This window comes from Tamandua tetradactyla, chromosome 12 (assembly GCF_023851605.1).
Source record: "Tamandua tetradactyla isolate mTamTet1 chromosome 12, mTamTet1.pri, whole genome shotgun sequence".
Taxonomy (NCBI): domain Eukaryota; kingdom Metazoa; phylum Chordata; class Mammalia; order Pilosa; family Myrmecophagidae; genus Tamandua; species Tamandua tetradactyla.
Window position 1 is genome coordinate 35272286 of NC_135338.1, and position 21524 is coordinate 35293809.

The following is a 21524-nucleotide window of genomic DNA, read 5'->3' on the forward strand; positions in this document are numbered from 1 at the left end:
TTCCATTAAATCATTCATTTTGGGTAGAACTGACATCTTAATTACATTTAACCTTCCTGTGCATGAGCAGGGAATGTCTTTCTGCCTAATTAGATCTTCTTTGATTTCTTGTATCAATGTATGTAGTTTTCTCTGTACATATCCTTTTTATCCCTAGTGTGTTAGCATTCTTAGAAAAACAGAACCAGCAGGAGAGATCTGTAAATATGAGATTTATAAAGGTGTCTCAAGAAAGCATGGGAATGGAAGAGTCTGAAATCCATAGGGCAGGCTGTGAAGCTGGTGGCTCTGATGAAGGGTCTGGACAAACTCCACAGGAGAGGCTCACTGGCTGAATGAAGACATAGTGAAAGAATCTCTCTTCTTCCTTAAAAGCCTTCAACTGATTGAAGTATCTCACTGTGGGAGACATACCTTAGTTGATCACAGATGTAATCAGCCACAGATGCAATCAACTGAGTGATGACTTAATACACCAATTTATCAACCTACCATGAAATATCCTTGCAGCAAGGGTCAGTCCAATGCTTGCCTGACCAGACAATTAGGCATAATCATTTAGCCAAGGTTGACACCAGAACCTAACCATTACAGTCAAACCCCCTGTCAACTTGCAACTATACACATTACATTGAAACATGTTTAATTTCCAAATAGGACACAATAACAGACATATGTTTCACCTAAAATTACTTAGCCACCCTGTGTACAACCAGAAATGCACTACATTTCTCCAGAGTAGGGTGTAAATCCATAGATAACATTCACTCTTAAATGTCATATCCTGTGACTTAAATACTACAACATGAACAATACAACTTATGTCATATGAGAGGAAAACAAGATATTTGCTTATGTACAAATGCAAATAAATTCATAACAGAATAGGGAGAAAATGTTCATAGAATCACAGTCCTCATTTCTGTAACTGGTAACATGATTGGAGTTCATATTTATCACTACTTTCTACTACCCATTCCATGTTCCCTTTACCCTCAGCAAGCACTTCGGCTGGCTGTGATTCTACACTGGGTTGGTGACCCAGACTGTCATTCCTGACGTTTCTGGGTCAATGGTAGTCCTGCCTGGATTGGGTTGTTGCAGTTTTCCATTGATTGTAATCATAGGGCATGGTACTACTAAGAGACGCCCTAGAGGATCTCCTATATTCCAGGAAAACTCTTCTTTACCTCCGTTGTGTAGTTGCAGTCCTATTTCCCCTTGAAAGTAAGAACTTTCTTTCTTTCAAGTAATCCCCTTTCATGCCTTGATTCAGTAGCACGAGAAGCCCCAAGTGGGCAGGTGGCAGTCTTAATTTCCAGTTCAGTGGAATCATTGTTGTGTCTCCTGGAAGGAATACTCCTCCTTTTGGAACTAAGACCTGTAGACCAACAGAGCTTAAGGTTTCAAAGACAGAAAGCGAAAAGTTTTCCTTCTGAATCCCTAGGGGTGATAGTAAGTGGTGCTACTCCCATTTCTACCCCTTGATTCCTGTACCAATGAATCCTAGCTGTGGGAGAAACAGTACCATACGGTGGACACTGATTAGAGCATACACGTTGCCCCAGCCGTGCAAAGTGTTGCCACCTAGTTGGCACTGTAATTGGGTCTTCAAAAGGCTATTCCACCATTCTGTCAACCCAGCTGCCTCTGGATGATGGGGAACATGGTAACACCAGAGAATTCCATGATCATATGCCCATTCCCGTAATTCATTTGCTGTGAAGTGTGTTCCTTGATCAGAAGCAAAGCTGTGTGGAATACCATGACGGTGGATAAGGCATTCTGTAACTCTATGTATGGTAGTTTTTACAGAAGGATTGCATGCAGAAAATGCAAGCCCATATCCAGAGTATGTGTCTCTTCCATTTAGAACAAATTGCTGCCCCTTCCGTAATGAAAGTGGTCCAGTGTAATCAACCTTCCACCAGGTAGCAGGTTGTTCACCTTGGGGAAAGGTACCATATCGGGAACTAAGTGTGGGTTTCTGCTGCTGACGGATTAGGCACTCAGCACTGACCATAGCCAGGTCGGCCTTGTGAGTGGAAGTCCATATTGTTGAACCCATGCATAACATCCATCCCTACAACCATTCCCGCTTTGTTCATGAGCCCATTGGGCAATGGCAGGAGTGGCAGAGGAAAGAGGATGACTTGTATCCACAGGACAGGTCATCCTATCCACTTGATTATTAAATCTATATATAATAATATAAATTATTTCCTCTGCTGAAGTCACCCTCTGGTGACCATTCACATGGATCACAAATATCTTCAAGTTCTTTGCCCACTCAGAAAGGTCTATCCACATAACTCTTCCTCAGACCTCTTTGTCAACAGTTTTCCAATTATGCTCCTTCCAAGTCCCTGACCATTCAGCCAAAACCATTAGCAACAGCCCATGAATTTGTATACAAATACACATCTGACCAGTTCTTCTTCCAAGCAAAATGAACAGTCAGGTGCACTGCTAGAAGTTCTGCCCACTGGGAAGATCTTCCTTTGCCACTGTCCTCTAAGGACATCCCAGAATGGAATTGTAGTGCTGCAGCTGTGTACTCTTGGGTGGTCCCTGCCTATTATGCAGAACCCTCAAGCCCCAAGATTGAGAGCTCAGCCTATTGATTTGTTGTCCCCACTGCTTGTGAGAATATCAGAAATTCTCCAAATGGAGAAATTGAATAGTTCCTCCTTTCTCCACAGTCTCCTGAAGGGACTTTGCAAATACTTCTTTATTTACTGCTCCCCTTACTCTGGCATATATCGGGGCATCACACTAACCTGGACAAACCAACAAAATCTCACATTCTACTCAAGACTACATGTACTTATGGTGTTCAATTAAACTGACCATACAGCTTAAATTACTACCCAAAATATAATTTTATTTTGTCCTTAGTCCTATCCAGATCAGCTTCATTCATATCTCCAGTCAAAGTCTGATCCCTTTTCAACTTTTTAAACACTTCCTGTATGGGGTAATGCTGATTTTCATAACTTCAGAGCTCTAATGCTGAGTCTCAGGTGTCACATAAATACCCAAAGTCCTGGGAGTGACTAGGTCATACACAAACAACTCAGTATCTCAGAAGTTAGAAATAATGGATACAATTCCTGAATATATGTGCCTACTGTAAGAACTTATGATCTAGGACACTTTACATTAGGCCCAACCTGAAAACCCACACTTTTGACTACAATTCACTGAGTTTTCTTATAATGGTTAGTCCATATGTGTGAGACATGATAATATGTGTCTTTTTGTTTCTAACATTTCATTCAATATACAGTCCTTAAGTTTCATTCATCTAGTTGCATGCTTCACGACTTCATTCCTTCTTGTGGCTGCTGAGTAGTCTATTATATGTATACATCACAGATCCCCCTTCCATTCCTTAGTTGTATCCTTAGGCCACCTCATTCCATTGTGAATTGCAAACACTGCTGCCATAAATAGCAGTGTGCAAATGTCCATTCCTGTCCCCACAATCAGCTCCTCCAAGTGAATACTGAGTGATGAGGTTTCAGGATCATATGGCAATCCCACCCCTAACCTCCTGTAGAACCACTACTCTGCCCTCCAAGGGGCTGCACCTCTCTTTCCCTACCAACAGTGAATAAGTATATCTCTTTCTTTGCATTTTCTCTAGCACTTGTTTCTGTTAATTTTTTTTGGGGGGGAGGGGGGAGGGAATGCATGATCTGGGAACCGAACCTATATCTCCTGCATCAAAGACGAGCATTCTACCACTGATCCGCCCAAGCATCCTCTGTGTTCATTTTTTTTCTTTAACTTTTTAAATTGTATAATATAACATATATACAAAGCAAAGAAAGAAAAAAGCAATAGTTTTCAAAATACTCTTCAAAAAGTAGTTAGGTCAGATCCCAGAATTTGGATTGGGCTACCATACCATTATCTCAGATTTTCCTTCTAGCTGCTCCAGAATATAGGAGGCCAGAAGGAATAAATACTTCTTAATCATCACAATCTACTTTTTTTCTTTTTTTGTGAAAAATAGCATGTATACAAAAAAGCAATAAATTTCAAAGCACAGCACAACAATTAGTTGTAGAACGTATTTCAGAGTTCGGAACGGGTTACAGTTCCACAATTTTAGGTTTTTACTTCTAGCTGCTCTAAGATAGTGGAGACTAAAAGCAATATCAATTTAATGATACAGCATTCATACTCGTTTGTTAGACCCTACCTTCTCTGTATGCCTCCACCATCATCTTTCTATCCCACTCTTTAGGAGTATTTGGACTGCGGCCATTCTAACTTTTTCACATTAGAAGGGGCTGTCAGTAATTTGGGGTAGGGAGATGGAACTAGCTGATGTTCGGGAGAGGTTGGTCCCTCTAGGTTTCAGGACTTAACTGGTCCAGGGACACATCTGGAGGTTGTAGGTTTCTGAAAAGTTAACATTTCATTTAATATAACATTTATAACATTCCATTCCAATGGCATGGAATCTTTGTAGAATCTTATATATTGCCCTAGGTGTTCTTTAGGATTGGCTGGAATTGTTTTTGTTGGGGTTTGACAAGTTATGATAGATAGCAGTGTCTAACTGAAGCTTGTAAAGAGTGACCTCCAGAGTACCTTCTTGACTCTATTTGAGTCTCAACTACTGATACTTTATTAGTTACGCTTCTTTTCCCCCTTTTGGTCAGGATGGAATTATTGGTCCCATGGTTCCAGGGCTGGACTCGTCCCTGGGAGTCATTTCCCACACTTCCATGGAGACTTTCACCCCTGAATGTCATGTCCCACATAGTGGGGAGGGCAATGATTTCACTTACAGATTTGGGCTTAGAGAGAGTGAGGCCAAATATGAGCAACAAAAGAGGTCCTCCAGAAGTAACTCTTAGGCATACCTGTAGGTAGGCTAAGCTTCTCTGCTACCTACATAAACTTCAGAAGAGTAAGCCTCAAGAGCAAAGTCTTCACCTGTTGATTTGGGTGTCTGTGGTAGTTAGATTCAGTTGTCAACTTGGCCAGGTGAAGGTACCTAGTTCTGTTGCTGTGGCCATGAGCCAATGGTACGTGAACCTCATCTGTTTTTACATCTGCAGTTGGCTAAAAGGCATGCCTTGCTGTAATGAATGATGTTTGATTTAATTGGCTGGTGCTTAAATGAGAGAGCTCAACATAGCACAGCCTAAGCAGCTCAGCATACTTCATCTCAGCACTCACAGCTCAGCCCAGGCCTTTGGAGGTGCAAAAAGAAACCACCCCAGGGAAAGTTGTTGGAACCCAGAGGCCTGGAGTGAAGGCCAGCAGAGATCACCCTGTGCCTTCCCACATAAGAAAGAACCTCAGTTGAATGTTAGCTGCCTTTTCTCTGAAGAACTAATGAAATAAATCCCTTTTAATTTAAAAGCCAGTCCATCTCTGGTGTGCTGCATTCCGGCAGCTAGCAAACTAGAACAGTGTCCCTAATTTTTGACACAGTATCAGGGGATTCTGTGATGGTAAAGTTTAATAATTTCATATTTTTTCTCCTATCCCTCAAGGACTTTGCCAATACCCTTTGATTATCTGCTTAGTATATTCTAGGATGTATCCAGGCATTACATTAAGTTGTACAGGATTAAAGGCCCTCATTCTTAATTCTGGGTTCTCTGTGTTTCAGTTGTTCACATGAGCTATCCAGACAGGTTGAGTTAGATTATGTGCTACCAAAAATTTAGATTGTGGACAAAATAAATCTTTCTTCCTTTGGTCTCAAAGAGTGGGTGTGATTCTAAAATACAGACAATGTTTTCCTTACTCCTGTGCTCTGAATTACCTTAATCCCGACCTGATTGACTTTATTCTTATCTCTAAATACCAGGTTATGTACATATAAAACAGTCTCTCAAAATCCAGAGATATTATCACTCAGGACTAAATATGGCTGCTATAAGAGCTTACAATCTAGGCCCCTGTTTTCTTATAAATGTTTTTTAAAGGAGACCATACAATAATTGCTCTTTTGTTTCTGGCTTATTTTGCCTTACCAAATGTCCCACAGGTTCATTCACAGTGTTGCATGCCTCATGACTTTGTTCCTTTTTGTAGCAGCACAATATCTGATCATATACCATCATTCGCCAATCTACTTCTCAGTGCATCCTTCAGCCACCTGCAGTAATTAGGCATCATGTATGATACTCAAAGTCCACAGTCCATTAACACTCTCAATTTTAGATAGTTTCATTGTTCTCAAGAGAAAGATAACCAATAAACACACCCTCATCAAATAGGAAATCTAAACCTCTTCTTAACTCTTGTCCCTCCCCCCATTATTTACCCCTGCTGTTGCTGTGGTACTGCTGATGATTTCCTGTTAAACACAGCCCATAGCATGCTATAGCAGTTTTCCCCCATACCCTGAACTTAAACACTCTTTGTAAATGAATCATATCTTTGAAGTAATTCTTGCAAGAAGTTATTTATTTCTAGTGTTAATCAGTGGGACACATAGGTCTATATAACCCCTTTCAATCTTGTTCACCTTCAGTATAGTAATATTACTTATAGACCTCCTGGAGAACTGCCTTCACTTCTATCTATTCCCTTACATTTGAGTTCAACTTCATTAGTAACCATTCACCAATCTCTAGCTTCTATGTATCTCTAAGTCTCCTGTATTCTGTGTTATATGCCTCTAATTTTACTTTTACCGTGGTCATAAAAGTGGAGTCATACAGTATCTTTCCTTTTGTGTCTGGCTTATTTCACTCAGCATATGTCCTCAAGGGTCATCCATCTTGTCATGTGCTTCAGGATGTCATTTCATTTTACTGCTGCATAATATTCCATCACATGTATATACCACATTTTGTTAATCCACTTGTCTGTTAATGGGCATTTGGATTGTTTCCATCTTTTGGCAATTGTGAATAATGCTGCTGTGAACATTGGTGTGAAAATGTCTGTTTGTGTCATTGCTTTCAGCTCTTCTGAGTATATACCAAGTAGTGCTATTGCCAGGTCATAGGAAATTGATATTTAGTTTCCTAAGGAACGACCAAACTCCGTAGCGGCTGTACCATTATACATTTCCACCAGCAGTGCATAAATGTCCCAATTTCTCCACATCCTCGCCAACATTTGTAATTTTCCATTTGTTTAATAGCAGCCATTCTTATAGGTGTTAGGTGGTATCTCATTGTATTCCTGATCTACATTTTCCTTGTAGGTAATGAAAATGAGCATCTCTTCATGTGCTTTTGGGCCATCTATATTTGCTCTTCAGAAAAATGACTATTCATACCTTTAGCCTTTTTTATAATTGGATTGTTTGTTCTTTTGTTGTGAGTTGTATGATTTCTTTATGTATACAGGATGTCAAACCTTTGTCTGATGTATGATTTTCAAATATTTTCTCCCTTTGAGTTGGCTGCCTCTTCACCTTTTTGACAAAGTTTTTTGAGGTGCAGAAGCATTTGATTTTGAGGAGTTTCCATTTATCTATTTTTTATTTTGTTGCTTGTGCTTTGGGTATAAAGTTTAGGAAGCTTCTTTCTGTTACTAGGTCTGAAAGATATCTCCCTACATTTTCTTCTAGGAGTTTTATGGTGTTAGTTCTTATATTTAGGTGTTTGATCCACTTTGAGTTAATTTTTGTATTAGGTATAAAGTAAGGGTCATCTTTCATTCTTTTGAAAGGGTCATCTTTCATTCTTTTGGCTATTGATATCCAGTTCTCCCATGCCCATTTATTGAAAAGACTGTTTTGTTCCAGTTCAGTGGATTTGGGGGCCTTGTCAAAAATCATTTGACTATAAATTTGGTGGTCTATTTCTGCACTCTTGATTGGATTCCATTTTCTTATGTTGAAACATCCTTGCATACCTGGAATAAATCCCACTTGATCCTGGTGTATAGCTCTTTTAATGTGCTGCTGGATTCAATTTGCAAATATTTTGTTGAGGATTTTTGCATGTATGTTCATTAAAGAGATTGGTCTGTAATTTTCTTTTCTCGTATTATCTTTGTCTCAATTTGGTATTGGCTTGATGTTGGCATCATAGAATAATTTAGGTATCTTTCCCTCCTCTTTAATTTTTTTGAAAAGTTTGAGCAGTATTGGTACTAATTCTTTCTTGAATGCTTGGTAGAATCCACATGTGAAACCATTTGGCCCTGGACTTTTTTTTTTGCGGGGGAGGGGTGCAGGGGTGCGGGGGAGTCTTCTTAATGACTGAATCAATCTCTTTACTTGTGATTGGTTTGTTGAGCTCATCTATTTCTTCTTGAGTCAATGTTGTTTTTTCATGCCTTTCTAGGAAGTTGTCCATTTCATCTTCATTGTCTAGTTTATTAGCATATAGTTGTTCATAGTATCCTCTCATTATCTCTTTTATTTCTGCAGGGTCAGTGGTTATGTCTCCTCTTCCATTTCTGATTTTATTTATTTGCGTCCTTTCTCTGCTCTCTCTCCCTCTCTCTCTTTTTGTCAACCTAGCTAAGGGTCCATTGATTTTATTGCTTTTTCTCAAAGAACCAACCTCTTGTTTTGTTGATATTCTTGATTGTTTTCATATTCTTAATTTCATTTATTTCTGTTCTGATCTTCATTATTTCTTTCCTTTTATTTGCTTTAGGTTTAGTTTGCTGTTCTTTCTCTAGTTCTTCCAAGTGAACAGTTAATTCTTGAATTTTTGCTCTTTTTTCTTTTTTACATAGGCATTTAAGGCAATAATTTTCCCTCTCAGCACTGCCTTTGCTGCTTCCCATAAATTCTTATATGTTGTGTTTTCATTTTCATTTGCCCCAAGAAATTTATTGTTTTCTCATGTAATTTCTTCCTTGACCTACTGGTAGTTTAAGAGTATGTTGTTTGGCCTCCATATATATGTGAATTTTCTGGCCTTCTGCCTGTTATTGATTTCCAACTTCCTTCCATTATGATCTGAGAAAGTGTTTTGTATGATTTCAGTCTTTTTAAGTTTATTGAGACTTGCTTTGTGACCCAACATATGATCTATCCTTGAGAATGATCCATGAGCACTTGAGAAAAATGTGTATCCTGCTTTTGTGGCATGTAATGTTCTATAAATGTTTAAGTCTAGTTCACTTATATTATTCAAAATGTCGGTTTCCTTATTGATCCTCTGTCTAGATATTCTGTCCCATTGATGGGAGCAGAAAATTGAAGTCTCCACCTATTATGGTAAAGATGTCTTCTTCTCCCTTCAGTGTTGTCAGTATTTGCCTCATATATTTTGGAGCACTCTCGCTTGGTACATAAATATTTATAATTGTTATGTCTTCTTGTTAAATTTGCCCTCTATTAATACATAATGTCTTTCTTTGTCTCTAATTGTTTCACATTTGAAGTCTAATTTGTTGGATATTTGTATAGCTACTCTTGCTCTTTTCTGATTGTTGTTTGCATGGAATATCTTTTCCCAGCCTTCACTTTCAACCTGTTTTTGTCCTTGGGTCTAAAGTGAGTCTTCTGTAGACAGCGTATAGATGGGTCCTGCTTTAAATCTATTGTGCCAGTCTATGTCTTTTGATTAGGGAGTTTAATCCATTAACATTTAATGTTATTACTGTAAAGGCAGTACTTCTACCATTTTGTCTTTTGGATTTTATGTCATATCTAATTTTTTTTCTCTTTTTACCTCTACTGATACCTGTCTCCGTTTCTACACTCTTCTCCACACCTCTCTCTCCTGCCTTTTCCTATCTGTCTGTAGTACTCCCTTTAGTGTTTCTTGCAGAGCTAGTGTCTTAGTTACAAATTCTCTCAGTGATTGGTTGTCTGAGAATATTTTAATCTCCCTCTTAATTTTGAAGGACAGTTTTGCTGGGTTTAGAATTCTTGGTCGGCAGTTTTTCTCTTTTAGAATCTCAAATATATCATACCATTTCCTTTTCGCCTTCCTCGTTTCTGCTGAGAGATGCACACATAGTCTTACTGAGCTTCCCTTGTATGTGATGGATTGCTTTTTTCTTGCTACTTTCAGAATTCTCTCTTTGTTTTTGACATTTGACAGCCTGACCTAGTAAGTGTCTTGAAGTAGGTCTATAGAGATCTGTTCTGTTTGGGGTATGATGCACTTCTTAGATCAGTAATTTTATGTCTTTCATAAGTGATGGTTATTTTCTCCATTAGTCTTTCTCCTCTTTTTTTTTCCGTTCTCCTTCTTTTCCCTTCTCTTGTCTTCTGGGACACCCACAACACATATATTCATGCCCTTCATGTTGCCATTCAGTTCCCCAAGACCCTGCTCATATTTTTCCATTCTTTTCCCTATATTTCCTTTTGTGTATCAGATTTCAGATGTCCAGTCCTGTAGTTCACTAATCCTTTCTTCTGCCTCTTCAAATCTGTTGTTATAGGTTTCCATTGTTTTTTTTTTCATCTCTTCTATTGTGCCTTTCATTCCCATAAGTTCTGCAATTTATTTTTTCAAACTTTTGAGTTCTTCCCTTTGTTTGCTAGGTGTGTTCTTTATATCCTCCCTCAACTCATTGATTTGATTTTTGATAGGCTTTTGCTTGCCTGTTTGAACATCCTGAATTAGTTGTTTTAACTCCTCTATCTCATATGAAATGTTGGTTTACTTCTTTGGGCCATATCTTCGATTTTCCTGGTATGACTCATTAATTTTTTTGCATTTGATTTCCTTAACTAGTTTATTCTGGAGGTTGTTTTCACGCTTTTACCTAGGGTTTTCTTGCTGGTGTCTTTGTTCTCTATCTGTTCTTTGACATTCAGTTCAACTTGTTCTAGACCTCTAGCACAGGTTCTGTTTAATGATCAGAATTTTTCAGTTCTTGTTTTTCTGATTCTTGTCTTGCCTATACGGAGCCTTTTCTTTTTTTTTTTTTTTTGAGGAGGAGAAGGAGGAGGAGGGTCTCCTCGGGTTTTATAGACCCCAGTCAGATTTTCCCAGACCAGAAAGGCCCACATCTCAGGAGAAAAGAGTGGCTAGCATCACTTGTCCCTAAGGGTGAAAACTAGCATGTTGTCAGACTTTCCTATGAAGCCTCTAGACTATGGGTTTTTCCTGCCTTGTGCAGCATGTAGTGCTTGTTTTTCTGCTGCTTCCCACTAGCTTAAAGTGATTCGGGGCCTTTAATTTCAGCAAACTCTCCCTGCCAGGAATTTGGTTGAGACAGAGGTGTGGTAGTGGGATGGCTTTGATTGATTCTGTTTTCCAGCCCCTGGGGCCTGAATTCCTTGAAGGAGGGATTCCACTTGAACTGGGCCCCACCCCCCTTTTCTTGGGGAAAATACACCCTTTAGGGAATTAACCTCTTTCACCTGACTATTTATTTTGTCTCTCAGACAAACTTTAGTTCACCCTTGCTTGGGGCAGTGATAGTGTCTGAAAGGACTTCCAGTTCTATCTAATGAGCTGTTAAGAAATAAACAACAACATAAAAAAGTAAAAACCTAAAATTGTGGAATTGTTACCCATACCAAACTCTGAAATCTGTTCTACAACTTATTGTTGCAGTGTGTTTTGAAATTTATTGCATTTTGGTATGTATGTTATTTTTTACACAAAAAAAGGAGAGAATTTTCTTGTAGCCTCCAGTGTTTGGTTGCAGCTGAAAGGAAACATCTGAAATAGTGGGATGGTAACCCATAACAAACTCTGAAATCTGTTCTTTAACTGCTTGTTGAAGTGTACTTTGAAAATCATTGCTTTTTCTTTCTTTCGTTTGTATATATGTTATATTTAACAATTAAAAAATGTTTAAAAACAAACAAACAAAAAAGGCACTAAAAGAAGTAGAAGCAAAAAATCCTTTTCAGAGCTGGTGCCCCGCTTCTCAGGTTTGTCAATCAAGAGCTTGAATTTGTATGGCTATATGTCTCTCCAGGCTCTATGTGCCCCCTTTTCTTGGGGTCCAGCCCTTTTCTGGTATTTTGGGTTGCCCAACTCAAAAATCTTCTGTTTTTTGTTTTTTTTTTCCATCAGCCCTGCCCCCTCTTTGCCAGAGCAAAAACTCCTAGTTCCTTTAGTGCTTATGCCAGGTTTGTCTGTACTGGGGGCCTGTTTTCAGTAGTCAGATTTTGTTAATTAATTCTTTAATTGGAACTTGGTTCAGCTAAATCCTTGCTACTACTAGTAGAGTCTGTTTCCTTTCCCCTCAGGGAACCAGCCTGCAGTGCCCTTGGGGGAGGGGCACCAGCCTCCACAGCTTGGGAGACTTACAGTTCTGTGTGGATCTCAGCTGTTCCACCTGGTCCAGACTGGTGTACACTGTATGTCCAGTCTCTGAAGTTCCCTTAGCAGTTGTTCTGCACCATTTCTTGCTATTTACTAGCTGCTCTGAAGGATAAGCTAAATTGTACACCTCATTGTGCTGGTATCTTGCCCCACCTCTCCTCTGTAGGAAGATTTTTGATGACTGACTGAATCTCTTTACTCGTGATTAGTTTTTTGAGAACTTTTGTTTCTTCTTGAGTCAGTATAGCTTGTTCATGTGTTTCTAGGAATTTTTCCATTTCATTTAAGTGGTCTAGTTTGTTGGCATATAGTTGTTCATAGTATCCTCTTATGATTTTTTTATTTCTTCGGGGTCCGTGTTAACAAACCCCATCTCATTTCTGATTTTGTTTATTTGCATCTTCTTTTTTTCTTTGTCAATCTAGCCAGGGGTCCATCGAGTTTATTGATTTTCTCTAAGAACCAACTTTGGTTTCATGGATTCTTTCTATTGTTCTTTTATTCCCAATTCATTTAATTCTGGTTTAATCTTTTTTATTTCTCTTCTTCTATTTGCTTTGGGGTTAATTTGCTGTTCTTTCTCAAGTTCCTTCAGGTGAGCAGTTAAGTCATCTATTTCCGCTATTTCTTCTTTTTTGTTGGTTTGTTTCTTCTTTTTTAATATAGGCATTTAGTGAAATAAATTTCCCTCTCAGTACTGTCTTTGCTGCATCCCATAGTTCTGATGTCATATTCTCATTTTCATTCAACTCCAGATAGTTTCTGATTTCTCTGGCAATTTCTTCTTTGACCCACTGGTTGTTTAAGAGTGCATTATTTAGCAGCCGGCCCGCCCGCCCTCCTCTCCCCTCTTTGTCCGCCGGCCCGGCGCGCAGCGCCCACACCCCGCAGCAGCCGGCCCGCCCTCCCTCCTCTCCCCTCTTTGTCCGCCTGCTCCAGTGGCTCTCCAACCACCACCGTGCCCTCTTCCGCCTTCACTGGCTCCTCTGCCACCGGCCTCGACAGCCTTGCCACCCTCACCTTTCCTCCTCCAGAACAGTTACTGGGGAGTGGAGACAATACAGAGCAGCTCCCAGAGCAACGACGGAGATCAAAGGGACGGCATACCCCATCCTGGAACGGCTGACTGTCTGGGAGAACCGGCTCTGGTGAGATCACCGAGGGGCGCGGGCTTTCCCGGGCGGGACGGCAAGTGGCCGGAGTCCCTCCCTTCCTCCTTCCCAGACCAGCTGGCAGAATTGGGAAGGCAGTCCCCTTGGGCCACGGTGGCTGGCGCCCCCACCACACGAGGCCCCCCGGACCAACTGAGAGAGTTGGGTCGGAAATCCCCAGACTGCGGAGAACGGTGACCGAGGGGTCCCTTCCAAACACGTGACTCCCCGGTCCGGCTGGGAACAGTGCACTCTCCCGGGCTGCGACAGCTGGCGCCCTCCCGCCACACTTGGCGCCCCGGGCCGACTAGGAAATTTGGTCGGGCGCTCTCCCGTGCTGCGGCGACCGGCGGCCCTCCCCACATTCAGACCCCCGGGCTGGCTGGCACTCTTCCAAGACGCTTCGGCTGCCGAGCCTCCCCTACGGTGAGAGTTTTCCAGAGTTAAAGGACCTACAGAAACGTTCACTGGTGGAACCCGTAGACAAACGTGTGCCACGAGCGCCACCTACTGGGCAGGATAAGAAAAACAGAACCCAGAGGTTTCACAGAAAAATCTTTCAACCTGTGGGGTCCAACACCCAGGGAAATCTGACTAAATGCCCAGACGCCAGCAGAAGATAACGGATCACGCTCAGAAAATTGAAAATATGGCCCAGTCAAAGGAACAAACCAGTAGTTCAAATGAGATACAGGAGCTGAAACAACTAATGCTGAATATATGAACAGAAATGGAAAACCTCTTCAAAAACGAAATCGATAAATTGAGGGAGGACATGAAGAAGACATGGGCTGATCAAAAAGAAGAAATAGAAAAACTGAAAAAACAAATCACAGAGCTTATGGAAGTGAAGGATAAAGTAGAAAAGATGGAAAAAACAATGGATACCTACAATGATAGATTTAAAGAGACAGAAGATAGAATTAGTGATTTGGAGGATGGAACATCTGAATTCCAAAAAGAAACAGAAACTATAGGGAAAAGAATGGAAAAATTTGAACAGGGTATCAGGGAACTCAAGGACAATGTGAATCGCACAAATATACGTGTTGTGGGTGTCCCAGAAGGAGAAGAGAAGGGAAAAGGAGGAGAAAAACTAATGGAAGAAATTTTCACTGAAAATTTCCCAACTCTTATGAAAGACCTAAAATTACAGATCCAAGAAGTGCAGCGCACCCCAAAGAGATTACACCCAAATAGGCGTTCTCCAAGACACTTACTAGTTAGAATGTCAGAGGTCAAAGAGAAAGAGAGGATCTTGAAAGCAGCGAGAGAGAAGCAATCCATCACATACAAGGGAAACCCAATAAGACTATGTGTAGATTTCTCAGCAGAAACCATGGAAGCTAGAAGACAGTGGGATGATATATTTAAGTTACTAAAAGAGAAAAACTGCCAACCAAGACTCCTATATCCAGCAAAATTGTCCTTCAAAAATGAGGGAGAAATTAAAACATTCTCAGACAAAAAGTCACTGAGAGAATTTGTGACCAAGAGACCAGCTCTGCAAGAAATACTAAAGGGAGCACTAGAGTCAGATACAAAAAGACAGAAGAGAAAGACATGGAGAAGAGTGTAGAAAGAAGGAAAGTCAGATATGATATATATAATACAAAAGGCAAAATGTTAGAGGAAAATATTATCCAAAAAGTAATAACTCTAAATGTTAATGGACTGAATTCCCCAATCAAAAGACATAGACTGGCAGAATGGATTAAAAAACAGGATCCCTCTATATGCTGTCTATAGGAAACATATCTTAGACCCAAAGATAAATATAGGTTGAAAGTGAAAGGTTGGGAAAAGATATTTCATGCAAATAACAACCAGAAAAGAGCAGGAGTGGCTATACTAATATCCAACAAATTAGACTTCAAATGTAAAACAGTTAAAAGAGACAAAGAAGGACACTATGTACTAATAAAAGGAACAATTAAACAAGAAGACATAACAATCATAAATATTTACGCATCGAACCAGAATGCCCCAAAATACGTGAGGAATACACTGCAAACACTGAAAAGGGAAATAGACACATATACCATAATAGTTGGAGACTTCAATTCACCACTCTCATCAATGGACAGAACATCTACACAGAGGATCAGTAAAGAAATAGAGAATCTGAATATTACTATAAATGAGCTAGACTTAACAGATATTTATAGGACATTACATCCCACAACAGCAGGATACACCTTTTTTTCAAGTGCTCATGGATCATTCTCAAAGATAGACCATATGCTGGGTCACAAAGCAAGTCTTAACAAATTTAAAAAGATTGAAATCATACACAACACTTTCTCGAATCATAAAGGAATGAAGTTGGAAATCAATAATAGGCAGAGTGCCAGAAAATTCACAAATACATGGAGGCTCAACAACACACTCTTAAACAACAAGTGGGTCAAAGAAGAAATTGCAAGAGAAATTAGTAAATACCTAGAGGCGAATGAAAATGAAAACACAACATATCAAAACTTATGGGACGCAGCAAAGGCAGTGCTAAGAGGGAAATTTATTGCCCTAAATGCCTTTATCAGAAAAGAAGAAAAGGCAAAAATGCAGAAATTAACTGTCCACTTGGAAGAACTGGAGAAAGAACAGCAAACTAACCCCAAAGCAAGCAAAAGGAAAGAAATAACAAAGATTAGAGCAGAAATAAATGAAATTGAAAACATGAAAACAATAGAGAAAATCAATAAGACCAGAAGTTGGTTCTATGAGAAAATCAATAAGATTGATGGGCCCTTAGCAAGATTGACAAAAAGAAGAAGAGAGAGGATGCAAATAAATAAGATCAGAAATGGAAGAGGAGACATAACTACTGACCTCACAGAAATAAAGGAGGTAATAACAGGATACCATGAACAACTTTACGCTAATAAATACAACAATTTAGATGAAATGGACGGGTTCCTGGAAAGACATGAACAACCAACTTTGACTCAAGAAGAAATAGATGACCTCAACAAACCAATCACAAGTAAAGAGATTGAATTAGTCATTCAAAAGCTCCCTAAAAAGAAAAGTCCAGGACCAGACGGCTTCACATGTGAATTCTATCAAACATTCCAGAAAGAATTAGTACCAACTCTCCTCAAACTCTTCAAAAAAATCGAAGTGGAGGGAAAACTACCTAATTCATTCTATGAAGCCAACATCACCCTCATACCAAAACCAGGGAAAGATATTATAAAAAAAGAAAACTACAGACCAATCTCTCTAATGAATATAGATGCAAAAATCCTCAGTAAAATTCTAGCAAATCGTATCCAACAACACATTAAAAGAATTATACATCATGACCAAGTAGGATTCATCCCAGGTATGCAAGGATGGTTCAACATAAGAAAATCAATTAATGTAATACACCACATCAACAAATCAAAGCAGAAAAATCACATGATCATCTCAATTGATGCAGAGAAGGCATTTGACAAGATTCAACATCCTTTCCTGTTGAAAACACTTCAAAAGATAGGAATACAAGGGAACTTCCTTAAAATGATAGAGGGAATATTTGAAAAACCCACAGCTAATATCACCCTCAATGGGGAAAAATTGAAAACTTTCCCCCATTAGACAAGAAAAAGAAAAATTGAAAACTTTCCCCTATTAGACAAGAAAAAGAAATACAAGGCATCAAAATTGGAAAGGAAGAAGTAAAACTATCACTGTTTGCAGACGATATGATACTATACGTAGAAAACCCAGAAAAATCCACAACAAAATTACTAGAGCTAATAAATGAGTACAGCAAAGTAGCAGGCTACAAGATCAACATTCAAAAATCTGTAGCTTTTCTATACACTAGTAATGAACAAGCTGAGGGGGAAATCAAGAAACGAATCCCATTTACAATCGCAACTAAAAGAATAAAATACCTAGGAATAAATTTAACCAAAGAGACAAAAAACCTATATAAAGAAAACTACAAAAAACTGCTAAAAGAAATCACAGAAGACCTAAATAGATGGAAGGGCATACCGTGTTCATGGATTGGAAGACTAAATATAATTAAGATGTCAATCCTACCTAAACTGATCTATAGATTCAATGCAATACCAATCAAAATCCCAACAACTTATTTTTCAGAAATAGAAAAACCAATAAGCAAATTTATCTGGAAGGGCAGGTTGCCCCGAATTGCTAAAAACATCTTGAGGAAAAAAAACGAAGCTGGAGGTCTCGCGATGCCGGACTTTAAGGCATATTATGAAGCCACAGTGGTCAGAACAGCATGGTATTGGCATAAAGATAGATATATCGACCAATGGAATCGAATAGAGTGCTCAGATATAGACCCTCTCATCTATGGACATTTGATCTTTGATAAGGCAGTCAAGCCAACTCACCTGGGACAGAACAGTCTCTTCAATAAATGGTGCCTAGAGAACTGGATATCCATATGTAAAAGAATGAAAGAAGACCCGTATCTCACACCTTATACAAAAGTTAACTCAAAGTGGATCAAAGATCTAAACATTAGGTCTAAGACCATAAAACAGTTAGAGGAAAATGTAGGGAGATATCTTATGAATCTTACAACTGGAGGCAGTTTTATGGACCTTAAACCTAAAACAAGAGCACTGAAGAAAGAAATAAATAAATGGGAGCTCCTCAAAATTAAACATTTTTGTGCATCAAAGAACTTCATCAAGAAAGTAGAAAGACAGCCTACACAATGGGAGATAATATTTGGAAATGACATATCAGATAAAGGTCTAGTATCCAGAATTTATAAAGAGATTGTTCATCTCAACAACAAAAAGACAGCCAACCCAATTACAAAATGGGAAAAAGACTTGAACAGACACCTACCAGAAGAGGAAATACGGATGGCCAAGAGGCACATGAAGAGATGCTCAATGTCCCTGGCCATTAGAGAAATGCAAATCAAAACCACAATGAAATATCATCTCACACCCACCAGAATGGCCATTATCAACAAAACAGAAAATGACAAGTGCTGGAGAGGATGCGGAGAAAGAGGCACACTTATCCACTGTTGGTGGGAATGTCAAATGGTGCAACCACTGTGGAAGGCAGTTTGGCAGTTCCTCAAAAAGCTGCATATAGAATTGCCATACGACCCAGCAATACCATTGCTAGGTATCTACTCAAAGGACTTAAGGGCAAAGACACAAACGGACATTTGCACACCAATGTTTATAGCAGCGTTATTTACAATTGCAAAGAGATGGAAACAGCCAAAATGTCCATCAACAGAAGAATGGCTAAACAAACTGTGGTATATACATACGATGGAATATTATGCAGCTTTAAGACAAGATAAACTTATGAAGCATGTAATAACATGGATGGACCGAGAGAATATTATGCTGAGTGAGTCCAGCCAAAAACTAAAGGACAAATACTGTATGGTCCCACTGATGTGAACGGACGTTCGAGAATAAACTTGAAATATGTCATTGGTAACAGAGTCCAGCAGGAGTTAGAAACAGGGTAAGATAATGGGTAATTGAAGCTGAAGGGATACAGACTGTGCAACAGGACTAGATACAAAAACTCAAAATGGACAGCACAATAATGCCTAATTGTAAAGTAATCATGTTAAAACACTGAATGAAGCTGCATCTGAGCTATAGGGTTTTTTTGTTTTTTACTATTATTACTACTTTTATTTCTTTTCTCTATATTAACATTTTATATCTTTTTCTGTTGTGTTGCTAGTTCCTCTAAACCGATGCAAATGTACTAAGAAACGATGATCATGCATCTATGTGATGATGTTAAGAATTACTGATTGCATATGTAGAATGGTATGATTTCTAAATGTTGTGTTAATTTCTTTTTTTTTTCTTTCCGTTAATAAAAAAAAAAAAAGAGTGCATTATTTAATCTCCATACGTTTATGAAAGCTCTGGTTCTTTGGTCATTATTGATTTCGGTTTCATTCCATTGTGGTCAAAGAAAGTACTTTGAGTAATTTCAATGTTTTTAAATTTATAAAGACCTGTTTTATGCCTAGCATATGCTCTATCCTGGAGAATGTTCCATGAGCACTAAAGAAGAATGCATGTCCTGGTGTTTTGGGGTATAACGATCTATTTATGTCTGTTAGGTCTAATTCATTTATCAGAGTGTTTATGTTCTCTATTTCCTTGTTGATCCTCTATTTGGTTGTTCTGTCTACAAAGGAGAGGGGTATATTAAAGTCTCCCACTATTATTGGTCAAACCCCTGTTGTTCCCTTCAGTTTTGCCAGTGTTTGCCTCATATACTTTGTAGCTCCTTAATTGGGAACATGAACATTTACGATTGTTTTTTCTTCTTGAGAATTGACCCTTTTATTAATATGTATGTCCTTTGTCTTGTATGACTTCTTTACATTTATAGGCTATTTTGTCTGATATTAGTATAGCTACTCCTGCTTTCTTTTGGCTACAGCTTGCATGGAACATCTTTTTCCATCCTTTCACTTTCAATCTATTTGCATCCTTGGGTCTAAGATGAGTCCCATGAGTCATTTAAAGTGGACAATTTGATGACTCTATCTATAGGGGCTATCCGGGGATGTGTGATGTCAGCAGAGTGACTGATGGAGATAATAGACAGTGTGATTGTTCCTGAGCATCACATTTATTTCTTAGTGAGGAGCTGAGCTGTGGCTTCCTTTTTTTTTGAGTCACAAAATTTTTCAAGGATTTGTCTCTTTTCAAGAAAACTGAAATAGGTAAGGGTAGGTTCCGAGGAATGAAACCTGTGCAGGGCTGCCCCCAATAAAGGGCCCTGAAATGTTTGATTACCAAAAAACTTCCCATCGTCTCAAACCTAGTGTGCCAGTTTGAAAGTATTATGTACCCCGGAAATGCCATGTTTTAATCCTGATCCAGTCTTGTGGGAACAGCCATACCTTTTAATCCTGAGTCAATACTGTAGGTTGGAAACTTTTCATTAGTTTATCTCCATGGAGATGTGACACTCAATTTTGAGTGTGATCTTTTGATTAGATGGAGATGTGACTCCAGTCATTTCAGGTGGGTCTTGATTAAATTACTAGAGTCTTTAAAAGGGGAAACATTTTGGAGAAACCTCAGAAATGTCAGAAGCCTCAGAGCTGACAGAGCAGAGCCAACAAAACAGAGCTGACAGAGATGCCGACACATGGAGATGCTTAGAGCCCAGCAGACATTGCCCTGTGCCTTCCCATGAAATGTTAAGCAAGCCAGAACCTGGACAGAGCCAAGGGAAGCCAAGAGATGAAAGCCAGCCCTCGAGAAGCAAAGTAAGGAGCTTCCCACAGGAACAGAGGCTGAAGAAAGCAGTAGAGCCTGGGAGCAAGGGACCAGCAGATGCCAGCCACATGACTTCGTAGCTGACAGAGCTGTTCTAGACCCATTAGACTTTCTTGAATTAAGGTGTCTTTCCTTGCATGCCTTAATTTGGACATTTTCATGGCCTTAGAATTGTAAACTTGTAACTTATTAAATTCCCCTTTTTAAAAGCCATTCCAATTCTGGTATATTGCATTCTGGCAGCCTGCAAAGTACAACACCTAAGCATTAGGGATTTCTCCATCAAAGTCTACATTTTATCACTATTATTTCTGATAAATAATGTATTTGCCACCATCACTGCCATTTATTAAGTGTCTTCTCTGTTCCAGAGAAGGTCTTTAATGTTTGCAATTGCTCTACAAACACATGATTATTTTCATTTTATTGAAAGAAAAGGATGCTTGTGAAGTTGTGACTAGCCCCAAACTAGAAAGTGACAGTTCTAGGATTTGAACCCCAGACAGTTACTCCCTTTTGAGAATAAATCTTTTCCCCTTTACTTCCTTCTGGCATACTCACTTCTCTCCTCCATTAAGTCCCTCTTCAAAGCTACCCTACTGTGGTATGCATACAGTAAAGACACAGCTACTTTCCAAGTACAAAGATTTATATTGAATTCAGCTCTATACAACTTGGCACAGTGTTCAAGCTGTTACAGTTTATTTTTGGCCTCACTTTTTAAAATTCTGACTTTGCCCTTAACTCTTCCCAGCTTTCTCAGTATGAAACCATAGCTTGCCTTACTAAATGGTTAGACCAAAAAAACTGTGGTCCTCCTATGTTATTGGAAAAATTTATTATTGACAGGTATATTTTAAAAATAAATGAAGAGGACAGAGTCATTTCAGTTTGGTTTTCCCAACTGTTACGTTAATATCGGG

General features: G+C 39.1%; 1 protein-coding gene across 6 annotated transcripts in view; it reads left to right on the plus strand.

The window, feature by feature from the left end:
• The window catches only part of IFT43 (intraflagellar transport 43), a 123577-nt gene that overhangs the window by 28589 nt on the left and 73464 nt on the right, over nt 1-21524 (plus strand). For 4 of the 6 annotated variants that reach the window (XM_077123129.1, XM_077123130.1, XM_077123133.1 and 1 more), the window contains exon 3: nt 13223-13336. The exons of the other annotated variants lie outside the window; for them this stretch is intronic. In XM_077123129.1, the coding sequence (XP_076979244.1) occupies nt 13223-13336 (114 nt within the window). The remainder of the gene's footprint in view (nt 1-13222; nt 13337-21524) is intronic. 6 annotated transcript variants of the gene reach the window in all.